The sequence below is a fragment of the Recurvomyces mirabilis genome (assembly GCF_035927965.1).
Source record: "Recurvomyces mirabilis strain CCFEE 5264 chromosome Unknown scaffold_2, whole genome shotgun sequence".
Classification (NCBI taxonomy): Eukaryota; Fungi; Ascomycota; class Dothideomycetes; order Mycosphaerellales; family Teratosphaeriaceae; genus Recurvomyces; species Recurvomyces mirabilis.
The window spans coordinates 451,021-463,899 of NW_027041936.1; the positions used below are offsets into that span (position 1 = coordinate 451,021).

At 53.6% G+C, this 12,879-nt stretch overlaps 5 protein-coding genes across 5 annotated transcripts; 3 read left to right on the forward strand and 2 right to left on the reverse strand.

The window, feature by feature from the left end:
• Window positions 1–541: 541 nt before the first annotated feature.
• GTT1 (bifunctional glutathione transferase/peroxidase) lies at window positions 542–1,494 on the forward strand (the record flags this gene model as incomplete). Its single annotated transcript, XM_064833620.1, has 2 exons — window positions 542–582; window positions 696–1,494. The coding sequence occupies 2 exons, from the start codon at window positions 542–544 to the stop codon at window positions 1,492–1,494; spliced, it is 840 nt and encodes a 279-aa protein (XP_064698581.1).
• A 775-nt stretch (window positions 1,495–2,269) lies between these two features.
• Window positions 2,270–4,092, forward strand: LTS14_000912 (uncharacterized protein; the record flags this gene model as incomplete). Its single annotated transcript, XM_064833621.1, has 2 exons — window positions 2,270–2,309; window positions 2,417–4,092. 2 exons carry the CDS (start codon window positions 2,270–2,272, stop codon window positions 4,090–4,092), a joined length of 1,716 nt encoding a protein of 571 aa, XP_064698582.1.
• Window positions 4,093–5,098: 1,006 nt separating this feature from the next.
• LTS14_000913 (uncharacterized protein) lies at window positions 5,099–6,604 on the forward strand (the record flags this gene model as incomplete). The annotated part of the gene is made up of 3 exons (XM_064833622.1): window positions 5,099–5,525; window positions 5,615–5,906; window positions 5,968–6,604. 3 exons carry the CDS (start codon window positions 5,099–5,101, stop codon window positions 6,602–6,604), a joined length of 1,356 nt encoding a protein of 451 aa, XP_064698583.1.
• Window positions 6,605–7,133: 529 nt separating this feature from the next.
• LTS14_000914 (uncharacterized protein) lies at window positions 7,134–8,753 on the reverse strand (the record flags this gene model as incomplete). Its single annotated transcript, XM_064833623.1, has 1 exon — window positions 7,134–8,753. One exon carries the CDS (start codon window positions 8,751–8,753, stop codon window positions 7,134–7,136), a length of 1,620 nt encoding a protein of 539 aa, XP_064698584.1.
• Window positions 8,754–10,214: 1,461 nt separating this feature from the next.
• On the reverse strand, window positions 10,215–12,453 carry LTS14_000915 (uncharacterized protein; the record flags this gene model as incomplete). Its single annotated transcript, XM_064833624.1, has 2 exons — window positions 10,215–11,572; window positions 11,631–12,453. 2 exons carry the CDS (start codon window positions 12,451–12,453, stop codon window positions 10,215–10,217), a joined length of 2,181 nt encoding a protein of 726 aa, XP_064698585.1.
• Between the last annotated feature and the right edge of the window lie 426 nt (window positions 12,454–12,879).

The following is a 12,879-nucleotide window of genomic DNA, read 5'->3' on the forward strand; positions in this document are numbered from 1 at the left end:
CTAAGAGCTGTCAGTCCATGCAACTCCCTCTTCTTCCTTCCTGCTCTCGCCGAGCTCTTCCCCGACTCCTCTATCTGTACCCGGTTGTCCCCCCCTGCGCATATCTTCACGCTCGTGCTGAAGCAATGGGTGGGTACGTACTGGCATATTTGACCAACGCTGGGTCCATATGGACGCCTATCAAGCACACGTCAGCATTTCTGCTCCTCCTCCAGCCTCCACCAATACCTACTATCAGTGTGACCCGCCATCCTCACGATTGTTGGCCTCATGGTTGGAGATGCGTATGCCAATTGTCAGGTGTCAATGGCCAGTACCTAGTAGTGAGCTCATGCTCGCTTTCGCAGACAGTCGCATACCGCTCCCGATATGGTTAGATATCGGGCTGTGCCGCTGTTCGGATGTGTCGGTTCCGAGATACGTGTATCCGAGGCACGTTTAATGCACATGATGGGAAACCATATATAGTGGCAGGCTTCCCAGGTTTGTAGAGCTGCATCATTTTCAAGTAACTCACGTCGCCAGCGTCTCGAAGAATATGATGGCAGAAGCTCATGAGCAACCCAAAGTTGTGCTTCACTGGTACGTTCCGAGTGTCTGCATCTCCCCATTGACCTTCTGTACGATCTGGACTCCCTGGGCGAATCGAGAATTTGTTTGCAGAATGATAAGATCTTGTGCTGACGCGATTGCAGGCTCAACAAGTCCCGCGCCCAACGCATCGTCTGGCTCCTCCAGGAATCCAAAGGTCTGGATTGGGACATCAAAACCTACAACCGTGGATCCGACCAACTCGCCCCTGCCGAACTGAAAAAGATCCATCCTCTGGGCAAATCACCCGTAATCACTGTCGAAACCTCCAAGACTCCTCAGCCTATTGTTCTGGCCGAGACGGGTCTGATCACAGAGTACATCTGCGACTACTTCGCCCCCCACCTCGTGCCGAAACGATACCAAGAAGGCAAGGAGGGACAAATCGGTGGCGAGACGGAGGAATGGATCAGATATAGATTCTTCATGCATTATGCCGAAGGCTCCTTGATGGGACTGCTGTTGATTTGCCTGATCATTGATCGTAAGCCTCTTTCCACTCATGCTTCCCACAACAGCGAAAGAGTATTGATTGACACCATGACAGAAATCGGCGACAATCCGCAGACCCCCTTCTTCATCAAACCCATCACCCGAGCCATTGCCTCAAGGGTGTATTCCGCTTTCTTAACTCAGAGCCTCAAGACGCACTTCACCTTCCTGGAATCGCAACTCGCCACTTCGCCAAACAACGGCAGGTTCCTCTGTGGCTCCGAGCTCACGGCAGCGGATATCACAATGTCCTTCCCGCTACTGGCCGCCGTCCGAGTGTCGAAGAAGATCACCAAAGTCGACTATCCTAAGTTGGTGGCATATTGTGATCTTTTGGAGTCTCAAGAGAGCTACAGGGCGTCTGTCAAGAGGACCGAGGAAGTTTCTGGCGAACCTTACAAGATTCTGTAAGGGGCTTGTCTGAGAAGAGGTGTGTCGATGGCACCTGTGCTCTTCTACTCTCGGGATTTATTCCATGATCTCTGCTCCTATGAATTTCAGTTGGGATGGCACATAATGACCAATGACATTCTATTATCACTATATAAGTTTGCTGGTCTTGCTCTCGTGCCACACTAAAAGCTGTCCACTCGAGCGTCAGACAACGATAAGTCTTACTATATCGTCTCGGACAGCTACCTCGTGGCAGCGACGTTGGCACATCCTACCACCGTGTCATACCATGGCCTTTGCTCTCAACGACAATAGAGAGACGACACGGTGGATGTCTACCACGTACACTGCCTTGCTAGTCTTCGAAGGCCTGTCAGCCGTCCTCCGTGAAGCGTTCCAGAGAACAGAGTACTTGCTGCGTTCTCCTGTGTTGACCACTATCTCAGAGATACATGCATAGTAGATCTAGCTGCCGTGCGATAACATAGCCACCGCATACCGCAATCAATGAGAGCACATCATTTGCTATAACATCTCGCGGGACTCGCTACAGCTTCTGCTCATCTTTCAACGTCAATGTACATTATCGTTTGCTGCTACATTATCGTTTGCTGCCAACAATGCTTTCTTTAGACATCACCAAACGACTGCGCAGTCCAAAGCCGTCTGTAGTCCATATATGCCTCCCTCAAATCCACACCCACCTCCAGATTCATTCCCACATCGTGTCCTCCATCCACCTACACCCGCACTTACAATCTGATATATACTCTCTAACCCCCCTATCTCAACCATGTCTCCACCGCCCGTTGTCGACTACGAAGACTTTGATGGTACGTCCCCACCCCTCTTCTCTCCGCACTCCTCCCCAAGCTCACCTCTCCTCACCACAAAGTGAATGCCACGGACCACCCGCGCTGTTGGCGCTAGTGGTGACCAGAGACCCACCTACCTTCCGCCTTCGTCACCCGCACGCACGTCGAAATTCTCCTATTTCTGCTCGCCAGCTTAGCACGAACTGTTCGAAGCATTTCTGATACACAACAGACTCTTTCGGTTCTTCCTCTCAACGTCCACAAGTCCACACAACCTCCGACGCCTTATCAACAGCGTCTCGCAGCTCTTCCACCACCTTACCGGCTATCATACACCAGCCAGCATCCTCGTCCTCTCTCCATTCACCACCGACGCACATCTCCAACTGTACCAATGGCGCCCAAGTCGAACCCAGGAGAAGGCAAGAAGACCATGCGTCCCTCTGACCATTCGCCGTCTCCTACCTCTCCACCTTCCCTCGACAACGACGCCCTCCAACATCACGCACTCAGCAACACCCGAGCCACCGACCTGGTGAATACGGCCGCGTACCGTGAATGGCGCGCCAACAACCCACATCCCATACGCACATGCAACCAACTGGCCCGCCTATACAACGACGCCCAAGCTGCGGGCAACATGCCGAACCCTGGTGAGGTGCCATGGGGATCCGGTCACTGGGAGTGGCTAGAACCTCACGACGGCGTGGTGGCAGCTGAGATGGGTTACAGCAGCCATCAGCAAGTCGAGCGGACACGGCAAGCCGGCCGTCTGCCCAACAACACCAATCGTGCTACACCTGCAGACGTTGGCCCGAACACGGTGTGGGTTCCTGTCCGCGATGCTTGGAATCCAAGTAGACCTTCGACTCGGCACGGCTTCTACGCCTTCGTTGCCCATGGTGACCGTGCTCTGGCAAGGATCAACCTGGGTGGGCAAGATGCATACGGTCTTGGTGATCGAGCAGACCCAACTGCCGATGAGGTCTTTGCTGTTCGCCGGCGCCAGCAAGGTCGCATGGCTGCTGATGAAGACGTGCTCGACCCCACGGATGGTATCGATCTTGTATGGGTTCCTGAGGGCACACCGCCAGCTGCTGCGGGAAGCGATGGTGAGCCCGTTGTCGGCATCGGTAATGGCCAGGTCGATAAGGAGACCAAGCTCACCCACGAGCCTACGAATGGTGAGGCAGGTGGTGAGCACGACCAGACTGGCGATGAAACAGCTCATTACCAGAGCCGTCTCTTCGATGGTCGTCAAGTTACCGTCGATCGTTCCGTCGCTCGTCTTGGTCAGCCAGAAGCGCACAAGCGTTTCATTGTGAGCAAACGCGGCAAATTCGCCCAATGGCTCGGCTACGCCAAGATGAGCTGGGAGTCCAAGGAGGACTTAAACAAGCTCAACAAATGGCGCGAGATGACTTCCGAGCGTAACTTCTGGCCCAACAAGCGCAAGAAGGCATACATCGACTACACCAACCCGCAGAAGAAGTACCTCTTCGACATGCTGGTGAAGGCCGATGGTCGTCGTCGTCTATTGGGCGGTGCTGCTGAGGCGTTGAAGGATTTCAACGACAAGTTTCCGAATGCCCAGCGCAGCCAGACCAGCGTCGACGCCCAGCTTGCGCGGATGGCGGAGATGTGGCGGGACTTCAATGGTGTCTTCCAGCCAGGGCCGGGTAAGAAGAACAAGAAGCGCAAGGAGAGCGGTGACGAGGAGGGGAGTGAGGGCGGTGATGGTGATAGGAAGGAGGGTGGAGACAAAAAGAAGAAGAAGAGGAGGAGGGATGGAAAGAAGTGAGGGATGAGTGGAGGGGGTTGTGCTTCGAGATTGTGGTTGATGCCTTGCTTGTATGGATGTTGTTATCTCAAAGCATTCCCTTAATGGTCCAATGTTCTTGGCTTTCTGCTAAGTGCGATTGATGCCGATGACAATGCTCTCCCTGTTGCGGAGATACTGGTACACGATTGTCAATAGCATTGAAACATCCTACCTTACCATGCATTGTCTTGTGGCCGCGAGCATGTCAAGGCGTTGCCTCTTCCCCATCGACCACCATGGTAAGTAGCTAGCACATTGACAGCCATAAGTCCCGTGATGTCGATACTATGGTGGCAGTGGCCTCTGTGGCAGATAGCTGGAAACACGTATACATGTAAGATGTGATGAAGAGGAGGAAGCGCCACGCTTGCCTTCCCATTTAGCCATCAGGGTCCACCGCCCGCCGAGCCGCATTCTGAGGAAAGCCGTTGGCCGCGAGCGAAGCTATTCGCGGCGTCTGCAGGCGAAGCCAATAGGTGATCTCAGCTCACAATAGCTGACGACCGAGGCCACGAGGCGTATAACGTCTGTCTAGCCAGCCAGATGTCTGTCACACTACGACTGCTGTTATTACATCTGGGAGAGCAGTTGCTGAGCGTAAGCACGAAAGCATAGGACCCATATCTTGACTAGAAACGAGACAAAGCCACGAATCCCTTTCGTCCAAAGCTTATCCATAGTTAGAAGAGCTGGGCTGTGCCTTTCGGTTGTTTGGCCCGCATCCCTGGCTATCGCAGTCGTCTTCTATCATACTGTCATACACCTCACGACCGTTGTATTTGCCCACACGAGCACACGATATTGACGCCCTCCCACCGGTCTTTACTGCATTTAGCCATCACCGTATTACACATCACAGCACACCACACGACTCGACCGAACGATAATGCGCAAACAATAGCGCACCCCGTCGCTCCTTCCTCGACCACGCACCAAGAACAACACCCTCGCTTATATCGACCGCACGTCACATCACCCTGCAAAAATGATAGAAGACAAATACATCGGCCTGGCGCTGGCCGTCACCTCTTCCGTCGGCATAGGCGCCTCCTTCGTAATCACCAAAAAGGGCCTCAATGCCGCCGCCGCCGCTCACGGGTTTGAAGGTGAAGGCTTCGTCTACCTCCGCAACCCAACGTGGTGGGGCGGGATGATCACCATGGTCATCGGCGAGCTGTGTAATTTCTCCGCCTACGCCTTCGCGCCTGCGATATTGGTCACCCCATTGGGGGCACTGAGTGTGTTGATTGGGGCGGTGCTGGGGAGTTATTTCTTGGAGGAGAAGTTGGGGGTGTTGGGTAGGGTGGGGTGTGCGACGTGTTTGATAGGGAGTGTGGTGATTGTTTTGCATGCGCCGCCGGATAAGGAGGTTAAGGATGTCAATGAGTTGTTGAGTTATGCCCTTATGCCTGGTGAGTGGACATATATCTACATCTCTGAAGACATGCTTTGTATGGAGGAGGATGAGAGAGGTGTGGCTATGCTGACATGTCAAATGCAGGCTTTCTCTTCTACGGCGCCATCGTACTTGCCTTTTCCGTCGGCATGATCTATTACGTCGCTCCACGATACGGCAAGCAGAATCCCATGATCTACATCAGCATCTGCTCCACCGTCGGCTCCGTCTCTATCATGGCGATCAAGGGTCTCGGTGTAGCCCTCAAAATGACCTTCCGAGGCGAGAATCAACTCTCTCACGCCTCTACATACGTCTTCGCTATCATGGTAGCACTTTGCATCGCAACACAATTGAACTACTTTAACAAAGCTTTGGCGACATTCAGCACGAACATGTACGACAAACCCACGCGTCCATCAACTTTAAGCAGCCTTGCTAACATGATTATTTGCTAGTGTCAACCCTCTCTACTACGTAACCTTCACCACCTTCACCCTCCTCGCCTCCTTCATCCTCTTCCGCGGCTTCAACACCAATGACACCGTCAACACCATCTCCCTCCTCTGCGGCTTCCTTACCATATTCACAGGAGTCTACCTCCTCAACCTGTCGCGAGAAGATCCTAACGGAGAGAACCTGGGTATAAGAAGTAAGAACGACCAAAGAGGGAACTATCACGAAGTCGATGGGATCCCGGTAGATGGCCTGGCGGGTTTCGGGACGAGATTGAGTATGCAGGCGAGACGGAGTCAGGAGGGTCTAGATGGAGATGGAGTGGGAAGACAGCATCGACGGAGCGGGAGCTGGAGTTTACGAGATCCCTTGCACGGCCAATTTAGCAGCGAGAGAGGAGACCAGACACATCTCATGCATAGTTATGATGTCGAAGCTGCCAATGGACTGGCGGATCTGGCTGAAGACGATAGTGATGAGGATAGTGGTGCGTCGGGACGAAAGAGAACGAGTTTCGAGGATGCGAATGGGAAGAGGAAGGTAGAACATGGTTCGTTTGGGCCTCCGAGAAGGGTAGGCACGGGTGGGAGCGAGAGGGTGAGTATGGGCGGCAAGAGCTTTGATCGGGAAAGACGGTGACACTTCGTCCGGGGTCACGCGAACAGATCTTCATGGCTGCTGCGTCTGAACTCGGCAGGATCTGAGTGGGCGAAGGGATATGTTTGGGATTGCGATTCATGTACAGGGTGTATGGGCGATTTTGAAAGGGCAAGGGCAAGCAAATGCAAAAGCGTATCATGTTGCATTCATCGCCAGCGTTTCATTTGGGAACGCACGTGCAAGCTTTAGGTGCACGGCGGTGGCGTTAAAAGGAGTGATTGGGCGAGGGATCTCGGGTCTGACTTTAGGATGACCTGCTACGAAGGAAGGCGATTGCGTTGGCGCAATGTACGATGATTCCGGCGATGTATGGTTGGATATGTAGACGAAGCACCGAATCTAATCCACACGCGACCTCGAGAATTCGGCAGTCAGCTGAGGATGATTCCCACCTTGAGTGCTGGTTGGCTATGCTGTGCATCTGCTATCTACAAATCGGGTATCCTTGCTTGAACGCTGGAAAAGAAGAACAAGAAGGAAAAGCCACCATTTTCCTCTGCTGCTCATTTTAGTTGATGCAGCCACCCAAGTATCCCAGCTCACTGAACAAATCCTCCATATTCGTCACGGAGAGCGTCAGACTGCTCGCAGCTTCCGTGGCGGCTTTGCGGCTGAAGTCGAAACCTAGACTCGGTAGGCCTGCGTGGTGGAGCGCAATAGGGGGATCGAAAAGTTTACGGCTGAGATTTGTGTCGGTTTGTGCACGGCCGGGCGCTGCTGCTGCTGCTGCTGGTGGTGGGAGTGGGAAGATGCAGCTGTCCAAACCTGCGAGTTCGAGCGCTGGCTGCTCTGGTAGCAATCCGAGGTTGGCCAAACTCTCGGCTTTGGTACTCGTATCCAGGGTCTTTAGTCGCTCGGTCACGTCGTTCATGTTCTGGGTGTTGTGGTCCAGGTCTTCGGGTGAAGATCCCTCCATGCCGTGCGAGTAGCCTCCACTCAGACGGAAGGGGGTGTCAAGGCCGCCATTGGAGCTCACAGTGTCTGCACTGAAGGTGGGCGACCAGAGCTCTTCTCCAGAGTCAGATGATGGCTCGATTTCGTGGCTCAGTGGCAATGAAGGATCGGGTGACATGGTCGTGCCGTCGTCTGCAGCGTGGGTATCTACTGCATTATGGGAAGAGCACCAGGTTTGTTGCTGAGCAGGACAGGATCTCGTGCTGCTTGGAGAGCTCGACCCGCGACTATCGTAGCTTGAGACGGAATCACGACGAGCGCAGGGACTACTCGGGCTCTGGTCTCTTGCTTCCTGCTTTGCAATCGCCTTCTCGCCAAAGCCAAAATTGAATTGGTGCAAACCTCTCTGCAGCTCGTTGCGCACATCCTGGTTTACGGGCGAGGAAGCCAACGGGTTCGGGTGGACGGCTTCGACGAGAGGTAACTTGGTGGCATAGCCGTCCACAATGGACCCGTAGCGACAGCTCTGTTCCGCATGCGTGCTGACGGTGCATTGAGACGCCTTACGATCACTGGATCGCCTTCGCTTCGAGGGTCGATCGTCCGGCGATTCGCCAGTTGCTTCCTCTCGATCCCGTGAAGCAGGTGGCGAAATGATAGAACTCCTCCTGGACACCGCCGGTCTTTCTAGCCTCCCGTTGAGAGCCATATCAGAGATACATCTCCCATGCACCTTGCTCACGGGTGGTGGCCTTAACGCCGCAAATTTATCACCCGGCTCCAGCGTCTGACGAGGCCGCATACTGGTCATCGCAGCCAAAGTCCCAGCAATGCCCTCGCCACAAGCACTGCGACATCGACTAGGCGGCGACAACATTTCAGTGGGAACCTCAATCATATTCATCATCTGGCCTGGCATCAACGGGCAATCCGCTGTACATCGTCTCGAGTCGTCGTACGCCTCGATGTCGAAGTCCAAGCGATAGTAGTACCAGTAAGTACCACCTTGCTTTAATCCTCCAGATCGGGGCCGAGACCAATTCGGTTTCGGGCTGTCGCCGTCGAAGACAATGTTCTCAAACTTGAAGCATCCGCTCCAGAAGCCCGTCCCTCGTCGACGATCATGGTGCATGCGGTAAGTGTGAGTGAAATTATCCCAGGATCCTAGAAGTTCGACTGTACGAATGTGAGGTGGAGCGCGGAAGAGAAAGGTCACGAGAGTTTCTGGATCCATGATGGGCACGAGGTCCTGTTTACTGCAGTAAGAAGGTGCTGTCGTAGGCAGATGCTCGTAAGCACAGATTCCAAAGTAGATCAGATCGTTGGCAGAGCAGATATCGTGACATGGTACGTCCAGTCAGTCAACCAGTAGTTGTAGTAAGAGCAAATGAGGTCCAGTGAGAAACCAGCTGAGAGGTCCGCAGTATTGTTATGTGAGGTGGAGACTCGGAGGTTGGGGTGTGCATAGAGTTCATGTAGGATGTGGAGCGCGACCGGGTTCACGTTGTCAGGTCAAGGCAGGATCATGAGATAAGTCGGAAGCAGGGTGGAGGTGCAGGAAGATAATCGCAGGCGACGGACTTGTACGGCGGCGCAGTTCAGGAGACGCTGTACCTGGTATGTGGTGCTCGTGCAGCATACTTATTATTACAGTATCGCGATAAATAAATCTGAGCACAACATGACTAGGAACCCTGTTAGCCCTGCCGGTAGTGGGATTGGTAGATCTGGTGCGCGTAGGATTCTTGTTTATTATGGCGGCAGCACTATATAATGCAAGTTACAGCCCTGCTTCGAAGTGGCGAGGTGCGTTGACGAGACACCACTGGCCGAAAACGTCTGTCGATTGTGAGCTGTCACGTTGGCGTCTCGTAGTTGTCTTGCACAGCCACCGTAGAGTTTGCGAATGGGCAAGCGCCGTTGTGATGTTTCAGAACGCCATGTCCCTTCCGGGTCCCCTTTGGCTTTCCCGCGCGACAGCTTATCAGCGCGAAGGGCGAACGATGGCGTCTCGCTTGGCCAGTGGCGAAATTGTGATGATGATGCTGTAGCTTCCAAGCCAGACGAGCATGCTCTCAGCCAAGTACTCACTTGCACAGCGTAGCCTACAAGAGTATGCAGTGGCTCGCCACGCGGTCACCGTTGAGCAACGACAAACGGGGAACCTGATCTGCTGTCTTTTCGCTTACAGTGTGGTATACCACGCTTCGCAAAGTGACAGCTCCTGCGGCCTCACCTCCATCTCACGGCAGCAAGATAAGAACGACTTGGAAGTTGGAAGCAGAAGTCCAAACAAGGCCTCATCCATCACATGTCTTGAACGACTGGTCCCGGAAGGCCTGCCAATCTGGCTCGGAAATAGAGTTCGGCAATGCATGGGAACTGAGCCGCCAAGGAACCCGTCAAATCGGGAACGGTGCTGAGGCCGTTCGGGGGCCTGCACGACATCCTCAATGCGGCCACGTGCGCCGTTCATCGAGGGAAAGCGCTGTATCGAGCCTTGGAAGCGAGCCATATCATAGACAAAGTGGAGATGACTCAAAAGATTTCGACACAGCTCAGAGGGCTTATTACCTGGGGGTTGCGGTAGTCGTACATACATATGTGCTCACAATGGCTAACATTGCCACCGTCAGTGTGCTGGTACAACTTTAAGGGTCTCATAATCACATCACGTCCGGAGGAATACCGAGATCTAGGTCACGAACCCTCTGGCCTCGTTCCTCCCCCTCTCGCTGCTGATAGCCTCGATTTTAACAGCCCCAAGCACAATTTCCATACCACTCCTTCCCATCTGCGGTCCTCTCGACTCTGGCTGCACTCGTAATCGATACTGCGCCTTCCTCACGACCCACTCCTCTCCATCTTCCTCCTCGTCGACAGTCCTTCGTCTCTTACTAGTCGAAGCAGGAGACTCAGGAGCGACATCCATACTCTCATCGTCGTCATCCTCCTCGTTCGCACCGTGCCATGGCTGACCATCAAGCACGACATGCGCATCGGAGCCTATCTTCACCTTAACTCGCTCCTCGCTCAACCCACTATTACCAGGTGAAACAGGCAAGCTAGCTACACCAGCTCCCCGCTCCATCATCATCAAGCCCAGCGGCTGCGTGATAGGCAGATTCATCTTGTTCGCTATCAGTGTCAACAGCTTTGTCATCTGACCCAGCGTCTCACGGTGAAACGTCACTCTCGCCAGTCTTGGCGATGTGGAAACCGAAGGCGGTGCAATGGAGAGAATACTCGACTCCTCGCCACCGATCTCAAGGATGAGACAGTATGCTTCGGAGTCGACGTATGGCCGCTGATAGTACACCCATCCCGGTCCGAGTCCAGGTGCGCTAGTGGCACTGCCTGTGGGCGATACACCACTCGCAGAGGGTGTGGAAGCGGCACTATCTGGTACGAATGATATCCCAGATGCTCGAATGTGTGTCAACGGGATTACAATTTCAGATATGGCGCGTCCAAGATTGTACGATATCGAGTGTGGAATGATGCGCTGCTCGAGTCCTTTTAGATGGTAATACCGTGCGTCACGAAGAAGCTCGGCACGGTGCTCTTCATTTCTGATGTGCACAGGATAGCCCTTAAGAATGTGTAAGATGTCTGCGAAAGTCTGAGCACATTTGTTGGGTACACTTGGTGGCAAGATAGAAGGCGGTCGCAGCAATGTTCTCTTATTCAAGCCGGGAAAGACATCTGTGGGGGTGGTGAAAAAGATTGAGAAGCCGAGCGAAAAGTAGTTTGGTGAATCTCCTGGATTGTTGAACAGATCTCGAGGGATCTGGAATTCACTATCGCCGATCCGAATGTATATGGGGGAAGCGAAAAGTTGTGCTGTCAAACGTGGTAGGCTGAAGAACTGTGCATCTGCGAACAGTCTAACAAAGTGAGGGCCGTCCTTGGGCTCGATGTGATATCCCTGCAGATGTAGCGATATATCCTCGAAGGTCGCAGGGTCGCGGTCGATGTAAAGGGTTCGCAATGTCTCTGCACCTTCGTTCTGCCGTAGTTGTTCTTCGAAGAATTGTGAGAAGTAAGAGGGAGCTGGGTGATATTATTTAGTGGGTACACTCAACAACAAGAAGTCCATACATGGACTTACCATCTGATGATATCGAGGCTCCTGACAGACGAAACAGCTTATCACCAATCTGGATCGGGAAGACTTTCCGTGCAGGTAAGGCGACCACTGTCGCAGCCTCCGACTGGCCCCTCGTCGGAGCCGGAGGGACGCCTCTCCCAGACTGTGAAGGACTAGGAACGGGACGCGGCCTCGCTTCTGCATTGCCTGGAATGCTGCGTGATGCCGCTGCACTGTGTGATCTTGCTGTGTGGGCCGGACCTGGGTTAACAGATCCTGGAGTGATGATCTCGGAGTCTTCGGTCATATTTCTTGACAATCTCTTCTGCGCCGAGTGCTGTGTCAATCCTATGGAGTCGTCCTCTCCTGTAGACTTCCTTTTCGAGCCAGCCACGGTGGCGACCCTTCCTGTAAGGCGTCCAGGCACAAGGAACCCGTCTTTCTCCTCGCCGGGGTCGCTATCCTGAGGGCCAACGACCGTAGGTATGGTGAATTCCGAGGTTTTGTCCCGTGGTGTATGGTCTTGAAGTAGTTCACCTTGGGGCTCGTAATAGTACGAGGTAGACTCTCCGACAGACTCGAGTGGCGTGTCCCAGTCCCATATAGATGTTTCCATTTGGCCTAGATGGGAAGCCGCAGCCTTGCGGAAAGTAGCAGAAGGCGAACGTTGATTCGCAGGTCTGGAAGCCGACGAGCTGGCAGCAGTTGGCTGCTGTGTATTAGCAGACATTGGGCTTCCATGTTCGGAATCATCTATGGCATTCTTCCGCGTGCCTGCAGCTGAGCCTTCCAGACTTGCTGATATGTCAGCGAGCTTACTCTGTTGAGTGGCTTTGCTAGGCATGAAGTTGAACGTGCGATATTGTCGATCTTTGCTACTATAAGGGGCTTTAGCGCAAGCTGTATCGCCATGCAGGTAAGTCCGCCATACGCCGCAAGAACGGCCTAGCTCGCTGTCCAATACCTGGTCCAGGTAGTCTGGCGGCGAGCAATTAAATTGTACGCGACCGGGGAGACCAGGAGCGAAAGCACTTAAATCCGCCTTCGAACTTGAGCGAGCGTGCTCAAACTACTATGCATGCAACAGTGGTATCGTGATGCTGTCGTGGCTGAAGTTCCAATGAGTCCAAGTCGTGCCTGCTATCCGTAGTGTCGTCCTATCAGAGTCCAGCTTTGTCGCGGGGTCCGTCTTGATGCGAAAGTACGAAAAGCGATCCCGAGATGTACCGTCCGGACACCAATTTTCCAGGTGTTCCGGGTCGAGCTTGGG